Below are 18,924 nucleotides of genomic sequence, written 5' to 3'. Positions count from 1 at the left end.
GGACAGAAAGTGTATTTGAGAAAATAATGGTCGAAACCTTCCCAAATTTGATGAAAAATATAAATCTACACATCTAAGAAACTCTAGGAACACCAAGAGGGATAAACTCAGAGAGATCCACACTGAGACACATTATAGTCAAATTGTTGAAAGACAAAGAGAATCTTGAAAGCAGCAAAACAGATGTGACCCATTGCATACAAGAGATCCTCAATGAGATTGACAGCTGATTTCTCTTCAGAAGGCAGTGGGATGGCATATATAAAATGCTGAAAGAATGAAACCAAGAATTCTATATCCAACAAAACTATCCCTCAAAACTGAGAGATTATGATATTCCAAGGTAAACAAAAGCTGGGGGAGTTCGTTGCTGGTAGACCTGCCTTACAAGAAATGCTAAAGGGAGTCCTTTGGGCTGAAATGAAAGGACACTAAACAGTAACTAGAAGTCATATGAAGAAATAAAGAACACTGGTAAAGGTAACTACATAGGTAAATATAAAAGCCAGTATTACTGTATTTTTTGGTTTGTAGCTCCTCCTTTTTACTTATATGATTTAAAAGGCAAAGGAATAAAACAACAATTATAAATCTAATTGGCACACAATGTATAACAGTATAAAAGGGGGAGGGATAGAGATTTATAGGTGCAGAGTTTTTGTATAATATTGAAGCTAAGTTGGGACTTCCCTGGTTAGACGCTGTGCTTCCAGTGCCGGGGACGCGAGTTCGATCCTTGGTCAGGGAACTCAGATCCCACATGCCATGCTATATGGCCAAAAAAAAAAATGAAGCTAAATTGATATTAATTCAAAATAGGTTATTATAAGTTTAAAATGTTAATTGTAAGACTCAAGATAACCACTAAGAAAATACTTTAAAAAATAAATAGAAGAGGAAAGGAGAAGGGAATCAAAATAGCACACTACAAAAAAAATCAAACACACAAAAAAGACAGTAATGGAGGAAATGAGAAACAAAAAATAATATAAGACATATAGAAAACAAATAACAAAATGGTGGAAGTCCTTCTTTGTCGCTAATTATTTAAATGTAAATGGGTAAAACTTCGTAATTAAAAAGCAGAGTTTGGCAGAATGTATAAAAAAGCATGATCCAGACCCACCAAGGTCACGCGACTTTTCTGTACTGTTAAAATTCATTGAAATGAGAGGGAAAAAAAAGCATGATTCAACTATATGTTATCTATAAGAGACTTACTTTAAGATCCAAAGATGTAAATATGTTGAAAGTGAAAGTATGGAAATAGATACCCCATGCAAATAGTATCCAGGAGAGAGCTGGGGTGGCTATATAGACTTTAAGACAAAATTTTTTATAATAGATAACAAAAGGCATTATATATTGATAAAAGGGTCAACCTATCAAGAATGTAACACACAACAGTTAATAAATGTATATGCACCAAACAGAGCCTTAAAATATATGAAGCAAAGATTAACAGAATTGAAAGGAGAAATAGACAGTTCTACAATAACTGTTGGATATTTCCATACCTCACTCTCATTAATGGATAGACCAACTAGACAGAAGATCAGTAAGGAAATAGAGGACTTGAACAACACTGTAAACCAGTTAGACTTAACAGACATATATAGGACACTCCACCCAACAACAATAGATTACACATTCTTCCTGAGTACACATGGAACATTCTCCAGGATAGACCTTATATTAGACCACAAAACAAGTCTCAATACATTTGTAACGTTGAAATCATACAAAATATCTTCTTTGACCACAGCAGAATGAAACTAGATCACAGGTGAAGCTAGATCCCAGCAATAGTGAGGGATAGTGAGTGATAGGAAATTCAGAGCTGGGTGGGCTTTAGGGAGCATGGAGGGAGAATAGTCTGAAAACAACTATAAAAAGCAAAGATGATTCATACCCCATCTCCAGGCCTAGTAGTGTGAGGGGTCTGGGGAAAATAGCCACCACTTGACTGGGTTACAGTGGGAGTGGTGTTCCTAGTGAGTCTAGTCTTTGTTCAAGTGTCAAGGTGAAGGGGGGAGGAGAGGTTTAGAGGATGTATTTAGAGGAGAGGTTCAGGATATAGGGGGTTTTGCTGAGGATGGATCATGAATTCCAGAGGATTCCATGGAAGTTTTTTAAGAATGCTATGGATAGGTAGGATAGGACAGAACAGGGATTGTGCAGAGCAATATGAAGATCAGTTTACGGGAGTTGACATTTGTCCTGAGAGTTGGGGGCTTCTTGTGACTCATTTAAACAGAGATAATGGGAAAAATGAGAATATTCCTGGTGGATTCAAGTCAGGTAGTGAGCTTTTGTGGGTTTGCTCCGAAAGTGTGACCACCATTTGTTTTTAATGGGAAAATGTTTTGATACTAAATAACCATTTAAAAACCATTTAGAATCAAACTATTGCTAAGTTGAAGACTTATCTGCCTTAAAAATTACAGTGAAACCATGCCTTTTTTATATGATATCTATTAGTTTCGTTAGCTTCATATATTATGTACATAACACCTATCACAATTGTGGGGGGGCTTACTTACAAAGATCTCATTTTCAGTGTTGAGTAGAAGCAGAACATACTGTATTGTCACTGTTTGTTTTTTATTTGCATTTTGCCATTTAGTAATTGCTAGTTGTCCTCACGTCATTCTTCTATTCATCTGACCCCAAGCAGTTTAAAAATTAGGGAAAAGTCTTCTTGATAGCATTCAGAGATCCTTCTGTTTCTCTGTAGGGTCCATAGGGCTGACCTGGAATTGGCCGTTCCTTGTTTAAAATGTTGAATTATTCATGTGTATTAAGTATAGACACCTGTTTTGAAGGGGAAATCAGCTGACAAGCAGATATACTTAGCATAAACCCCAAGGAATAAAAGAATAGGAAGAAAAGTATAAAGCAGACACAGATGGTTCCGTACTTCCAAATTTGTCAGTCTTGTCTATCTGCATCTCCACTGAGAAGTACTTGAAAAACCAAGTTAAGAAAACACACATATAAACAGAAACCCAAACTACATATTATGCAGTATAAAATCTCATTCTGTTCAAGTTTCAGATTTTATTCAAATATCAGCATGTATTGTAAAATGTGTCCATTTTTGAAACTGCTTTCCTTGTGTTCATCAGATGTGCCAGTGTGAAAAGGGACATTCACATAATTATCTTTGTCCTGAATTTGGATGTTATTTATGATCAGGAAGAGCAGTGAAGCTTATTGTTGACCTAGAGTTATTTGATCTAATTGTTCTTAATTATTGGTAGATAAATGGATATGATTTTAGTTGTACTTTAGGCACTAAATAGAAACTTTTCTTTTGTTTTTCAAGGAACCAAATGGAGAGACTCCTTCATCTTTGTACAGAGTTGCAGCAGTGCTTCTACAGTTTAATCTTATTGATTTAGATGATCTTTATGTACATGTAAGTCCAGTGGGCTGCTAAGAATATTTGGTTGTTCATCCCAGGGGTGGGGAAGATGAGTAGGCAGCCATATATATAGCACTCCAGGATTGGTTCTAGGCTCTCAAGTCTTAATTTTTGAAGCCCTATTGCATTACTGCTTTGCATTTACTTTATAAAGCGAATGAATTTAGTTCATTGGAACCATGGAAATGAAATACCTTTTGTCACCGTTACAGAATTCAAGGTTGGCTATGAAGTTAAAGTTCTTAATTGTCGTCAAGGCATATCTCATGGAGAGCGAGGCCAAGTTCTAATCAATGTGGTTTTAGACTTCTGTATTATACACAAATTAGGGGAAATATGAGATTACCTACATAGTTCTTCCTTCTCACCCAAATGTTAATTTTAGGCATTCAGTATGAATGGGGAACTTTTCGTATACTTTTTAAAAAATGGCTTCTTTTGTGTTTTTACTAGATAATAAATGACTGGTATTGTGCTTTTATTGCTGGATCTAGGATTTAGAGGAGTGTGTATGTGATTATGATTTATGATCTCTAGCAACAGCTTAGCCTGTCAGTTTGAAAACACTAGGTTTGTAGCATAGAAATTCCTGTTTTATTAAGTTGTGCATTAGGATATCTATGAACTGTCCAAAGCTGACATCATCTTCACCGCCTTTGAAATCACTTTCTTGCCTGTCATTGCATATTGTGGTTACAGAGTTGAATGAAACTTGATCACTGCCTTGGAAGCAGTCATAGTCTAGCAAGGGAGAAAACATTTTGCATTATACAATAAGTACTTTATTGGAAGTATTCACAAAGTGCTGTGAGGGCCCAGAATAGATAGTGACCATCTCTGTCTTGGGGGGATTTTGGAAGGCTTTTCCAAACTACTGATGTTGAACTGGGAACTTGATAGATGAGTAGGTGTTGGCCAGGCTTAAAAGGTGGGAAGCTTTGTAGGTAGAATTAACCTAATACAAAGGCAGGAGGTTTGAAAAGGCTTCACCAGCACCTTAGGGGAACAGCAGGAAGCTCAGAGTGGTTGGAGCCTAGGGTGGTATGTAGGGGAAATGAGGAGGGAGAAAGAATTAGGTTGGGGGCCAAACTGTGAAGGGCTGTTAAGTGCCATGGTAAGGAGTTTGGATTTTTTTTCTTGTTGATAGTAGAGAGCCATTCAAGATTTAGAGTAGAGAAGGGATGTACAAACTGAGAACATGGAAAATTGGTCAGAAAAAGGAGAATCTGAAGACGTAGGTATGAGTTTATAGGCAAGTGTAGACTGGCAGGACAAATGGAAAGTACAAAAATGATGATAGATTTATTACTGATATTTTGCAGTTTAACTTTAAATATAAGCAGACTAAGTGTTCCTTTTAAGGTGACAGAGGTTTTCACATGGGATTAAAAACCAGTTTATTGTTTACATGAGACATCTAAAACCTAAGGACAAAGAAAGGTTGAAAGTAAAATGGTGGGAAAAATATACTAGGGAAATTATTATTGTCAGATAAAATAGAGATAGTCACTTTATAATAATAAAGTTCTGTTTACTGGGAAGATATAATCATTGTAACTTTATATACACCTAATAACATATTCTCAAAATACAGAAGACTAGAAATTGAGAGAACTATAATTAAAAACTTAGATTTAACCCATTGTAATGGGAGATTTTAGAGGCAATTGCAGTAGACTAGGTAAAAGATGAGGACCTGTGGTAGATATGTGATAGATATATAAGTAAAGCAATAAAAATGGGTTTGATTGCCAGTGGAGAGAATAAAGAATGAGAAAAAGTCTCATTTACCTCCTTGTACCAGTCCATAATGCATTTTCTCCCACTCCCCTTTTTTGATTAATGGGATAAAGTCTGTAGTATGTAGCTTAATAATTTCACTGTCTCCTTTTATTATTTACTGATTGTTTACTTTGCATTAGACTTAGCTACTGAAATAGATTATGCATTTCTAGGGACAGGAATGCTTCTTTTATAGCTCACCGTAGTGCCTAGCAAAAGCTACTAAGTAATAGTTCGTTGGTTAGTGTCTAGGTTATTTTATGAAATGTCCACATTAGCCATCTTCCACTCATACAAGATGGCTGAACTTGAGATACTTGATCCTTTGTTCATAATGGAGGGTCAACTATCCACATATTACCTTTTCTTTTGTAATAAACTAGAAACTAGTTTGTGACTTAAGTCAAATAGGTATCTAGAAAATGAAAAGTGAGATGTCAAGCTGTTCATAATTTTTTGACTTGAGATTTTTCATTTATTTTTTTACTTTTTTTTTTATAGATATGGAAAGTTTATTTCTAGATCCCATGGAAATTTAATGGAGTTTGTAGAGTTTTTTTTTTTTTATAACTAGAAGAAAATGTGTATTTTCTAAGCATGACAACAGAAGCAAGCAATAATAAAGGAAACCCGTATAAATTATCAGGGCTGCTCTGAGAGCTATACCCATAAATATAATCTTTTTCTTTTTTGCAGGTTCTTATTATCTATTTTATACATATTAGTGTATATATGTCAGTCCCAAGAGATTTTTCATTTAGAGGAATCAACTTTGCCCCTTTATGTCAGTCAGTAGTTTACCTCTCCCAAATTGGATCCGTATGTAGTACTTTATTTAATTTGGAGTTTGGCCTTTAAAGGGGAAATCTGTGATATTTTTAATGGAACAGGTACACATTTTCTTGGGTAAACTAATAAATTCAATGGTAAGCATCACTGTTGTAGTATTATATTAATTTAAGACCTCTGACAGACAGAAGAGATGAAGCTTTGAATTGCTACCTGAGTTTAAAAGGTGTACAAAATTCAGGTACTTAATCCTGTCAGGTTATATGAAAATAATGGAGAGAGACCTATTTAGAAGGGAAATTATGGTCATAAATAGGCCAGACTTCTTATTTAGTTTTATCAATAGAGAGTAGATAGTGTTTGCATTTTGTATGTGCAAATAGTATTAGCTGTTTTATGAAATTTTAATGAACCATTTTTAGCTTCTTCCAGCTGATAATTGCATTATGGATGAACACAAACGAGAAATTGTAGAAGCTAAGCAGATTGTTAGAAAACTTACAATGGTTGTACTGTCTTCCGATAAAATTGACGAACGAGAGAAAGAAAAGGAAAAAGAAGAGGAGAAAGTGGAGAAGGTATATAGTTTATTCTGATAAAATTAACATTGTCTTCTGGATTTAGAATTACGAAATTTAACTTGTGATGGTTAATCAACTTATGGAAGGATAATTTCTAGTTTTGATTGTGGTGAAACCTGGTTTTTGGAATACTAATTTGCAAAGGTGGTTTTGTTTTTAATCTGATTGGCACCTTCCCAAAAGAGGCTGCAATGTTTTTTCTTATATAAATTTCAGAGTGTATTCTAAATAAGGTAACACACGTATTGACTATATTTGTGTTCTGTGTATTAATGTCTCAAGTCCTAAAGGGATTCTCAAAGATTAATGAATTCTAGTTCCCTGTGGCACAATAAAATATTAAGTAGGACCTAATTTAATTCCAAGTCTATAAACTGTCATGCTTTGGCTGCTAAATGAAAAAGCAGATCCTGTTGGTTTTTTCCAATCACTAAAAAACCTGATTGTACTTTCAGGAAAATACTGTTGCAGTTCCCATGAATGGCAGCTGTTGACATACATTGTTGTATTGTTTGGCTTAATTTTTAAAATGAAAAACATATAAAGATTTATTGGTGTCTGTATTCTGAGTATCTTTGCTGTAATTATTCCTTTTTAGCCACCTGACAACCAAAAACTTGGTTTGTTGGAAGCCTTGTTAAAGATTGGTGATTGGCAGCATGCACAGAACATTATGGATCAGATGCCGCCATACTATGCAGCTTCACATAAACTAATAGCCCTTGCTATTTGCAAGCTTATTCATATAACTATTGAGCCTCTCTACCGAAGGTATGTTACTGTATGCTTTACTAATTGAGGTAGAAATAGTTTAGGACTACAAAAAAAAATCTGCATGTTTATCTTGTCTCCTCAAACCAAGCATATATTTTAGTATGTTTTACCAGAAGATAAGAACTATTCACAGAGCATATCAGTTTGGCAGGTATTAATCAGTGACTTGTGTCCTATCTTCTAGACCAGGTGTTGCAGAATTTGTGCTGCAGTGTTGTCTAAAAACTGTATGTTAGACTTCTAGGTTGGGTTTGCTCCGTTGAGAGTGCAAACTCCATTCTTCTGTTTTTGACTTTTCCTCCTCTCTTGGGGGGCAGAGAATTCCTAAGGTTTTTACTTAGTGTAATTTTCCTCTATCCTGGGTTGAGTGGCTCTGAGTGAGGACTTTGCCTCTCTGCTTGCCTTATCTCTCCTGGCATATAGGCTGCTGTCCTGGAAATTGCTAGTGCAGCCTCTCTCATCATCCCTAGTTACTGTGTCGACCAGTCCGCTAGCCCTCAGCCTACTTGCAGGATACTTAGGAGCAGTACTGGCAGCAGCTCTGGCTTCAGCCCCACAGATCAGAGCCTGCCTCAAAAGCCCCAGCCTTGTGACTCGTGCATAGCTGCTGGCTGCTGCCTTCAGTGCCACCTGGGCTGTGGACCATGAAGGCTTCTTCTCAGAGAGTGACCCCTGTGACTCCACAGCGGGACACCTGCTCAGCAGGTGAGAACTCTGGGCATGCTGTCCTTTTTAGTGTGACACACCCTCTTTCATTATGCTGCTCACCTTCCCTACCACCACCTACCTCATATTCAGTCTAGGTAGTGGAAGCCAGATTGAGAAATGTTTATTAACTTGAATCAGTGTTGTTATATCCATATTTTTCTGTTTCATCTTTGTGTCTCTGAGGTCCATCCCTTGTTCCCCATTCCCATATCCAGATTCCTGGTATTGGCCAAAGTTAACTAAAAACAAATTCATATGATGTATGTTAAATGTTACTTGGAATCTGCATTTCTCTGATTTCCTTTTCTTATGCAGTTAATTTGAAACAGTCTCTTAAGCTCTGATTTTTTTTTTTCAAATGAGTATTGTTTTTGTCTTTTTCTACCAGTTAAATTATTTGGTATAATGAAGTTAGGCACAGTTGAAATAGAGAAAGCAAATATAAGCAAGAAAAGTTTTACTTACTGATTAATATGACTGTGTTAACTTAAAATGGGGTATTGTATAGTTATATATATATAAATTTTCCTTCTTTTTGTAGAGTTGGCGTTCCTAAAGGTGCTAAAGGCTCACCTGTTAATGCTTTGCAAAATAAGAGAGCACCAAAACAAGCAGAGAGCTTTGAAGATTTGAGGAGAGACGTCTTCAATATGTTCTGTTACCTTGGTCCTCACCTTTCTCATGATCCCATTTTATTTGCAAAAGTGGTGCGGATAGGCAAGTCGTTTATGAAAGAGGTTAGTAAGATTTTTTTTTTTCCAAGCAGAAAACTAAATTATGGAATGAAACTGTTCTGAGTATATTCTCTAGAAATAAAAAGAAAGTAAACTTAAGAAAAGGTTATGTTGAGTAAGGTTTGGGGAAAGTCAGTTGTGTCCCAACCATTTATATATAAAAACTTAAATCCAGCCAGATTATTAGTCAAGTCCTCCAGATAGGAAAATATGCTTTGGACATGTGATTGCTTTTTGAATCCCCTTATAAATAGTGGTTAATTCAGCCTTCTTTCCTCTTGCTTTTCTTCTGCTCAGTTGTTTTCTTGGCTGCAGTTTTGAATCATTGCCATTATTTGTGTGAAGTCCCTTCAACCTCAGACTGTTCAGGATCCATTCTTTTATTTTTTTTAGTAAACTTTTTATTGAAATAAAACATAATACAGAAAGCACACAAACCATAATTGTACAGCTCAGTGACATTTTCCAAACTAAACACCCATGTGTCCACCATTTAGATCAAGAAATAGAACAGTACTAGCACCCCAGAGTTTTCCTTATATGCCCTTCTAATCACTACCCCAAGGGTAACTTTATGTTATTATTTTTTTTTTACTGATGTATAGTTGATTTACAATATTGTGTTAGTTTCAGATGTATATAGCAAAGTGATTTGGCTCTACATATATATGTATATATATATATTCTTTTTTTTGGATTCTTTTCCATTATAGTTTATTACAAGATATTGAATATAGTTCCCTGTGCTATACAGTAAATCCTTATTGTTTGTCTATTTTATATATGGTAGTGTGCATCTGTTAATCCCATACTCCCAATTTATCCCTCCTCCCTCTTCCCCTTTGGTAACTATAAGTTTGTTTTCTATGCCTGTGAGTCTGTTTCTGTTTTGTAAATAAGTTCATTTGTATCATCTTTTTAGATTCCACGTATAAGTGATATCATATAGTTGTCTTTCTCTGTCTGACTTACTTCGCTTAGTATGGTAATCTCTGGGTCCATCCATGTTACTGCAAATGGCATTATTTCATTCTTTTTTATGGCTGAGTGATATATTCCATTGTGTGTGTATGTGTGTGTGTGTGTATATATATCTATATCTATATATCTAGATATAGATATATATACACACACACATATATATATCTATATAGATATATATATAGATATATACACATACACACACCACATCTTTTTTATCCATTCATCTGTTGATGGACACTTAGGTTGCTTCCATGTTTGGCTTGTTATTATTTTTTAAAATTAGCTTCGAGTTATAATTTACATACAATAAACCTCACCAATTATAAGTGTACAATTTGATGAGTTTTGACAGATGTATACAGTTGTGTGTCCACCACCACAATCATGATATAGGATATTTTCATCATCCCAGCAAGTTCCCTCTTGCCCCTTTGCCATCAATTCCCTCCCTTCATTGCTGGTTCCTGGCAACCACTGGTAGGCTTTCTGTCACTGTGGTTTTGCTTTTTCTAGAACTTCACATAAATGGGATAGTATAGAATGTACTCTTTTTTTTGTCTGGTTTCTTCCACTTAATGCTTTTGAGAGTCATTTCAGTTGTTGCACATGTCAGTAGTTCTTTATTGCTGCGTAATATTTCATTATATAGATATAACGGAGTTTAGCCATTCACCAGTTGATGGGCATTTGGGTTGTTTCTAGTTGGGGGCTCTTATAAATAAAGCTGCTGTGGATATTCTTCTACAAGTCTTTTTTTGGGGGGTGCATATGTTTTTGTTTCCCCAGGAATGGGATTGCTGGGCCATATGGGTAAGTGTATGTTTAACTTTTTGTCAAACTTTTCCAACATGTGTGTACCATTTTGCATTCCTGGGAGCAATGTATATGACTTCCATTTGCTCTACATCCTCATCAACACTTGGTGTTGTCAGTCTTTTAAATTTTAGTCATTCTAATGGGTGTGTAGTGCTATCTTTTGTGCTTTTAATTTACATTTCCCTGATGATCAGTGTTGAGCATCTTTTCATGCCCTTACTTGCCATTTGTAATCATCTTTGTTGAAATGTCTATTCAAATCTCTTGCCCATTTTAAATTCAGTTGTCTTTTATTCTCAGTCTGATTTGCCTTGTCATTTTGTTTACTGTCTTTTGAAAAGCAAAAATTTAAAATTTTGATTGATTCCTATTTAACAGCACTTCTCTTTTATAGTTTGCTCTTTGTGTTCTCAGAGATCTTTGCCTAACCAAGGTCTTAAAGCTGAAAAGAATACACAATTTCTTTTCAATTGTAAAGCAACGTAAGCAAAAGAATCTAGAAATCGTTACAAGCACAAATGCAGTTTTCTCCAGTGTTTGGCGATTGCACCTAATTTTAATTTTTGACTGCAGTAACTATATAGAAAATTTAACAACTGTTGTGTATTAATCACTTGAGACCTGAGATGTTTGATTTGGCTTTAAATATTTAGCTGGTAGATAAATTTTTTTAATGTTAACAAATTTATATTGTGTAAAGGTATGCTGAAGAAATCTGCTAAGTAGTTCATTACTATACATAATATTTATTATATAGCATATATCCATATAAAAAAAGAAGTATAACAGTGTTTCATTATCTTGATCCTTATCGTCTGAAAGGGATGTCATGTTAACTAGTACTTGTTTTTCCCATTGCATCATATTGGGAAGCATGTGAAGTCAATTTGTCCCATTACTGGTGATGTTAACATCGATCACTTGGTTAAGGTGATGGCTGCCAGGTTTCTCCAGTGTAGTTATTCTTTTTCCCTTTGTTGTTAATATGTATCCTGTGGGGAGATACTTTGAGACAATGTAAACAGCCTCTTTCTCATCTTACTCTTACCCACTAATGGTATTCTTTTTTTTTTATGCTATTCTTTTTCATTGAAAATCTTAATGTTCAGATCTCTTGTTCTGAAATTCTTTCTTTGGCTACAAGTATCATAAACTTGTAAGCAGGAGACCAAACATCAAACTTGTAGAAGTCCTATATACAGACATATGTATAAGCATATACAGATACAATATTGTTATCAAGATACACAGGTGCTAAAGCTGTTACTCTTCCACTCTGCCATCTCCATTGCAGCCCTCATTTATCTCTGTTCTATCACAGTTGTGTCTGGTGCCTGCCCCTAACTCTAGTCTCTATTTTTGCAGAGGTAGAAGGGCAGAAGGGAAGCAGAAAAAGTTTATTTTGATCCCAGTGTGGGAAGAAATCTGTCTTCTCTCATTGCTAAGGTTGTGGTAGGAAAAGTGAATCTTTCCAATAATCTGACTTAGAATTTTGGTTCATTTTTTTTACCCTAAAAACATTTCACTATAACAAATCATTATGTGTTTATAAGTTTAAAAGGCTTATGTTGCCTAGCTACGAATTTAACCCGAGTTTATAAGATTGCTTCTAAAGGGGGAATATGACCTTAGTTCCAAATAATGTATTTACAATTAACAAATCTTTAACAAATCTCTCATTCATAAGCTTGAGGTTGCTTGTATATTTAAATTATGCATATTTAAAAAAATAGCTTATGTTAGATATCACTTAACAGAATAGTCTTTTCAGCCTATAGTTATTTGAAATCATTTATGTCTCTGATTGTGTGTGTGTATGTGTATGTGGTTATGTATTTCTGAAATTTGAGGTATGTAGTATAGGACTGTCTAGTACAGTGAATCTCAAACTTTACATGCATCAGGATCACCTGGGGGTCTTCTTAAAATACAGATTGTTGGGCTCCATCCTCAGTTTCTGATTCAGTAAGTCTGGGTGGGACCCGAGAATTTGCATTTCTAACATGTTTCCAGGTGCTGCTGATCCAAAGAGCAAACTTTGAGAACTGTTGTTCTAGTATATTAACCAATTTTGGTCCTTATTTCATGCTTAAAAGAGGGAGGTGGCTCTGTAGAATATTTCTATATGAATGCACACGTTTTGCTATCTTTAAAATTTTCTTTAATTATAAAGCACAGCTTTAACATGCTCACCTGACATACTTAAATGTTTTTGATAGCACCTACACACATAAAGATGAATTCCTTGGTGCTTTTTTGCATCCAGCTGATGTTAGTGGATTAAGTTGTTTCTGATAGTGATTACTAATATTGAGCTCTTAACCTGTGTCAGGCCCTATTTTAGTACATTACATGCATCACCTCATTTAATCTTTACCAAGCCTTTTGTGCTCTAGGTTAAGTAACTCGTCCCAGGTCACACAGCTAGTATGGGACAGATATGCGAGTTCAATCCAGGCAGTCTGGCTTCAGAGGCCAAGCTCAAAATCACCATGCCCTACTGCCTATACAAATGTAGTGTGTCTAAAATTGAAGAAATGATTGGTTGTCTAAATTTTTCAATTCTTGAAATTCCTTGCCATTTTAAATTATATCTGTATCAGTGGTGTTTTATTTTATCTCTGCAGTCTCTGTTTTCATCTCATTCTGTGTATCTCATATCCAAGCTTTTCTTGTCTTACTGAGTTCATAATATTTTTTTCTATGACAATATGCAGATACTTTTGGAGAATCTGTGTCTGTCCTCTGTGTTCTACTTTCTTCCAGACTAAATTCATTTGTCTTTTATATGCTTTTTTGGGGCTATTTATGTTTCCATAGTAGCCACAGCATTTCTTATCATCTTAATATGGACAGCTTCTTTCTGATATAGTGTGAGTGAATCCTCACACCCTTCCTACCTTATTTATGACCGGACCCTTCTCCCCTCAAGCTACAGTTTGAGTATTGGGTTCTCTTTTCAGTCTTTTCTATAGTCTGGAATAGGGGAGTGAATAAGCTCAGTGAGGCTGAGTATAGTCCTCATTTAGGGAACCTCTGCTTTGTCTTCTGAGATCCTGTTACCCATCCTATGCTAGGCATGCCCAGCCAAGTGGGTATCCAACTCCCTTGGGGTTTGATTCTCTCATCCATCCGAGCACAGTTCCTTTGAGAGACAGCAAGCCTTAGCAGCCAGAATCCTGCTGGGCTTCTACTCACAAGGGTTTTTCCTCAGGCTGCTTATTTACCTTGCAGGCCACATTGCCTAAAGGATTTTGTTGACTTACCTTCCTTGCTCGATACTTCTGGGGATTGGGTTAAGGGCAGGCGCCATACCACACTGTCTGTAGTTCAGAATCTTATGTGTGTTTGTGTGTGCATCGCCTTGAAGTTAATAGCATAGTTTCCTCTTTTTTTGCTTGGTTGGTGGTGAATTTGGGACATTAATAAAAACAAACAAATAGGAAGACGTACTTTGTTCATTGCATTAGGGATTGGGGGAGAGAAGTTCTGTGTTTACGCTTCACTCTGTCATCTTAATTCAGTTATCTCACTGTCTCTTTATATGGCTATTTCTTATGTTGGCTTTTGGTAAAGAGCCAAAGTGCTCTAAATTGATTCACAGATAAAGCTTAGAGAAACCTAGAGTCAAAGGGTCAGGATATACCTTAGATTGGGTACTAGATGATATTCGGAATAGTTGTGATTATGATAATTGTGGTAATGTGGAAGAATGTCCTTATTCTTTTTTTTTAAATTAATTTATTTTTACTTTTGGTTGTGTTGGGTCTTCGCTGCTGCGCGCGGGCTTTCTCTAGTTGTGGTGAGCAGGGGCTACTCTTGGTTGCGGTGTGCGGGCTTCTCATTGTGGTGGCTTCTCCTGTTGCGGAGCACGGGCTCTAGGCGCACGGGCTTCAGTACTTGTGGCTCGAGGGCTCTAGAGTGGAGGCTCAGTAGTTGTGGCACACGGGCTTAGTTGCTCCATGGCATGTGGGATCTTCCTGGACCAGGGCTCGAACCCCTGCGTTGGCAGGCAGACTCTTAACCACTGTGCCACCAGGGAAGTCCCTGTCCTTATTCTTAGGAGATGCACACTGAATTTTTTTGAGATAAAGTATCATGTCTGCAAATTTTTTGCTCAAGAAAAAAAGGCAAAATGTTAATTGTTGAATCTACATGGTAGATACATAGGTGTTTATGGATAAGTATACTATCCATTCAACTTTTATGTAAACTTGAAATTTTTCATAATAAAAATTCGGGTTCCTAGGGAGAGAATGTACCTTAATACCATTGATCCTGAAACTCTAGTTTATGAACCAGCTACTTTAGAATTTTGACTTGATGGTTATTGTTTTTTGTTAGCTATTAGGGGAGGGAGTGTCTGTGATCCTGCTTCAGTCCATTTATTTCTTTTCATAATTGAAGATCTAACCTGGTTGTGTGGGTTAGAGCTCAAAATTAATATTCCTTTTGGATGAAGGTATGGGATTCAATCAAGTACAGTGGAATTACACCATACCTGTGCTTAGTTTATGTGAATGTGGCCAGACTTGTTCCATCAAAATACTCAGTGTGTATGTCTAGGAGTAAGGGTGAAATTGGAGAAATTTTTTTCTTTCATCTTGGTTCAGTTTCTCAGGTGTCTTAGAGAGTATCTCACCACATTCAGTTAGTCTAGTTTTTAAACTGTGTTTTCGTGTGACATGGCCCCCTAAATGCAAGCCAGTCACTTTATTTCATGTTCACATCTCATGGTCACTTAGTGATTTCTCCTAATATTAGAGGGGAAAAACAGAGTCTTGAGTTGGACTGAAATGAAAGATAATGTGTCTGTATACTTTATAGATGATGTAAGGGATTTTTTTAGGGTAATTGTGAGTATATGTAATTTTCACTTTATGTGTTGACTTTGGAACCTACCTTGCCCACAGATTCTTCATTTAAGGCTGTCCCCCTAACAGAGTAATTAAAGCATTAGAAATTGATAATTAGGTGAACTAGTTTCATCAGGATGAGCTGCTAACTACTTGCTAGTAATGTGACCTTAAGCTGGTCACTTTTCTAAGCCAGAGATTCGTGGTAATAATATTTGGCTTATCTAGCTCCTGGGGTTGCAATATGGATCAAATGAGATATGTCTAAACATGAATTAGATACTAATAATTAGGTATTCAATTTTAGAGAGTTAAAAAAATAGTTGTCATGAATTTTTTAGATCATAATAAGTTATCACTTATGTAAGCTATCACTACACTAGCTTTTGATAATTTTTTAAAAAGCGTTAATAATATACTTTAATATATTTCTGTCTTTAAATATAAGGTGCCACTTTAAAGTAGCAGTTTCATTTCCCTCAAGAGTAGATTTGATTTTATGTAGGAATGCCTTTAGCTTCTTTACGTTGTAGTGATAGATGTTTTTTCCCCTCTCATCTTTGAAATTTGTTATAAATTAGTAACAAATCAAAGAATTTTTATCAAATGAAATTTTTGTTGCTGGGGTTTCATGAGTGAACTAGTCAAGGGTAGTATGGACACATATCTCCCTCTTTTAAAAAAAATACATCTTTATTGGAGTATAATTGCTTCACAATGCTGTGTTAGTTTCTGTTGTACAACAAAGTGAATCAGCCATATGCGTACATATATCCCCATATACCCTCCCTATCCCACCCCTCTAGGTTGTCGAAAAGCACCGAGCTGATCTCCTTGTGCTATGCTGCTGCTTCCCACTAGCTATCTATCTTACATTTGGTAGTGTATATATGTCGATGCTACTCTCACTTCGCCCCAGCTTTCCCCTCCCCGCTGTGTCAAGTCCATTCTCTATGTGTATGTCTTTATTCCTGCCCTGCCACTAGGTTCATCAGTACCATTTTGTTTTTTTGGTTTTTTTTTAGATATCATATATATGCGTTAGCATACGGTATTTGTTTTTCTCTTCCTGACTTAACCTCACTGCGTATGACAGACTCTGGGTCCAACCACCTCACTACTAATAACTCAATTTCGTTTCTTTTTATGGCTGAGTAATATTCCATTGTATATATGTGCCACATCTTCTTTATCCATTCATCTGTTGATGGACATTTAGGTTGCTTCCATGTCCTGGCTACTGTAAATAGGGCTGCAATGAACGTTGTGGTACATGACTCTTTTTGAATTATGGTTTTCTAAGGGTATATGCCCAGTAGTGGGATTGCTGGGTCATATGGTAGTTCTATTTTTAGTTTTTTAAGGAACCTCCATACTGTTCTCCATAGTGATCAGTTTACATTCCCACCAACAGTGCAGGAGGGTTCCCTTTTCACCACACCCTTTCCAGCATTTATTGTTTCTAGGTTTTGTGGGATAATGGCCATTCTGACTGGTGTGAGGTGATACCTCATTGTAGTTTTGATTTGCATTTCTCTAATAATTAGTGATGTTGAGCATCTTTTCATGTGCTTCTTGGCCATCTGTATGTCTTCTTTGGTGAAATGTCTATTTAGGTATTCTGCCCATTTTAAAAAATATTTTAGATCCTGCATGCTGCAACTAAGAGCCCGCATGCCACAACTAAAGATCCCGCATGCCGCAACAAAGATCGCGCACGCGGTGACAAAGATCCCATGTGCTGCAACTAAGACCTGGCACAACCAAATAAATAAATAAATATTAAAAAACCAAAAACAATCAGAACCTTGATTATAATTCTTATTGTCCAAATGGAGACAGACACTGCTATCATTGGTACTCTAGAGTTGGAGCCCAAGTTTAATCTATAACACCCTTGCTATTTAATGAGTCTGAGCAGGGAAAAACTGTTAGGATGTTTATATTAGTACTTGTATTATCCCCTATAATGATTGGTTTGAACTCAGGTCACTTTAGCTATTACTGAATATCTTCATGTGACAATTCTAATCAAGGTGTAGAATCATAGTTAAGGTAATAAATTACAAATAGGATCTTAATTTTTCCCGTTAGCTATGCTTTTTACCTAAGAGAGGTATATAAACATACAAGGATAGGCAGATATTAAGTCTATTAGTAGGCAACTGTAGACTCGATGTACAAACAGTGTAGTTTTTAAAAAGTACATTTTTTACAAGAAAGGAAAGCAGAATTTTTAGTGTGGACCACATACTTGCTGTAAACAATTGATTCAACTGCTGTACCTCTTCTCCAAGGCTGTTTCCTGAAATTCAACCTCAGTGTTCAGTTTCAGAAAAAAAAAATTCATAGTGTGTGAAAGAGAGGTAACATTTAAAAGTTACCCTGGGATAAGAACTGAGAGCCAGCACATATGGTCATCCTGTGTGTGGGTGACCATATTATTCATTCTTTGGCATCTTAGTAGAGATTTGTATTGACTAAAAAAGAAAGGTGGTGGCAGATAGTACTTTTCATTTAGTATCCCTTCCTGTGTTTTCATAAATGATGTATCACAGTTGAGGGGTTATTTCTAAGTGTTTTGTAAAGTTTTTAAGAGTTTCTGATTGAAAGTTCAAAAGGCTTTGAACCAAAACATTGAAAGGTGATTCTGTTATCTCTTCTCCAGGCTTGGTAAACTCAGGTTCCCATAACTTTTCTTTTTTAAAAAATATTAATTTATTTTGAATTTTTAAATTTAATTTATTTTTTATACAGCAGGTTCTTATTAGTTATCTATTTTATACATATTAGTGTGCATATGTCGATCCCAGTCTCCCAATTCATCCCACTACCCCTTTCCCCCCTTGGTGTCCATATGTTTGTTCTCTACGTCTGTGTCTCTATTTCTGCCTTGCAAACAGGTTCATCTGTACCATTTTTCTAGATTCCACATATATGCGTTAATATACGATATTTGTTTCTCTCTTTCTGACTGACTTCACTCTGTATGACAGTCTCTAGATCCATCCACATCTCTACAAATGACCCAATTTCATTCCTTTTTATGGCTGAGTAATATTCCATTGCATATATGTACCACATCTTCTTTATCCATTCATCTGTCGAGGGGCATTTAGGTTGCTTCCATGACCTGGCTATTGTAAATAGTGCTGCAGTGAACATTGGGGTGCATGTGTCTTTTTGAATTATGGTTTTCAATGGGTATATGCCCAGTAGTGGGATTGCTGGGTCATATGGTAGTTCTATTTTTAGGTTTTAAGGAACCTCCATACTGTTCTCCATAGTGGCTGTATCAATTTACATTCCCACCAACAGTGCAAGAGGGTTCCCTTTTCTCCACACCCTCTCCAGCATTTGTTGTTTGTAGATTTTCTAATGATGCCCATTCTAACTGGTGTGAGGTGATACCTCATTGTACTTTTGATTTGCATTTTTCTAATAATTAGTGATGTTGAGCATCCTTTCATGTG

General features: G+C 36.0%; 1 protein-coding gene across 10 annotated transcripts in view; it reads left to right on the top strand.

The window, feature by feature from the left end:
• The window catches only part of THOC2 (THO complex subunit 2), a 105,499-nt gene that overhangs the window by 42,050 nt on the left and 44,525 nt on the right, over positions 1-18,924 (top strand). For all 10 annotated transcript variants that reach the window (XR_009006607.1, XM_057537831.1, XM_057537830.1 and 7 more), the window contains 4 exons: positions 3,329-3,421; positions 6,421-6,576; positions 7,178-7,350; positions 8,603-8,798. Coding sequence is in view for 9 of the 10 variants with exons in the window: in XM_057537831.1 (XP_057393814.1) it covers positions 3,329-3,421; positions 6,421-6,576; positions 7,178-7,350; positions 8,603-8,798 (618 nt within the window). In the remaining variant the exon portion in view is untranslated. The remainder of the gene's footprint in view (positions 1-3,328; positions 3,422-6,420; positions 6,577-7,177; positions 7,351-8,602; positions 8,799-18,924) is intronic.

This window comes from Balaenoptera acutorostrata, chromosome X (genome assembly GCF_949987535.1).
Source record: "Balaenoptera acutorostrata chromosome X, mBalAcu1.1, whole genome shotgun sequence".
In the NCBI taxonomy this organism is placed as follows: Eukaryota; Metazoa; Chordata; class Mammalia; order Artiodactyla; family Balaenopteridae; genus Balaenoptera; species Balaenoptera acutorostrata.
Note: the sequence above shows the minus strand (reverse complement) of the source record. Positions and strands in the feature narration are given on the sequence as shown.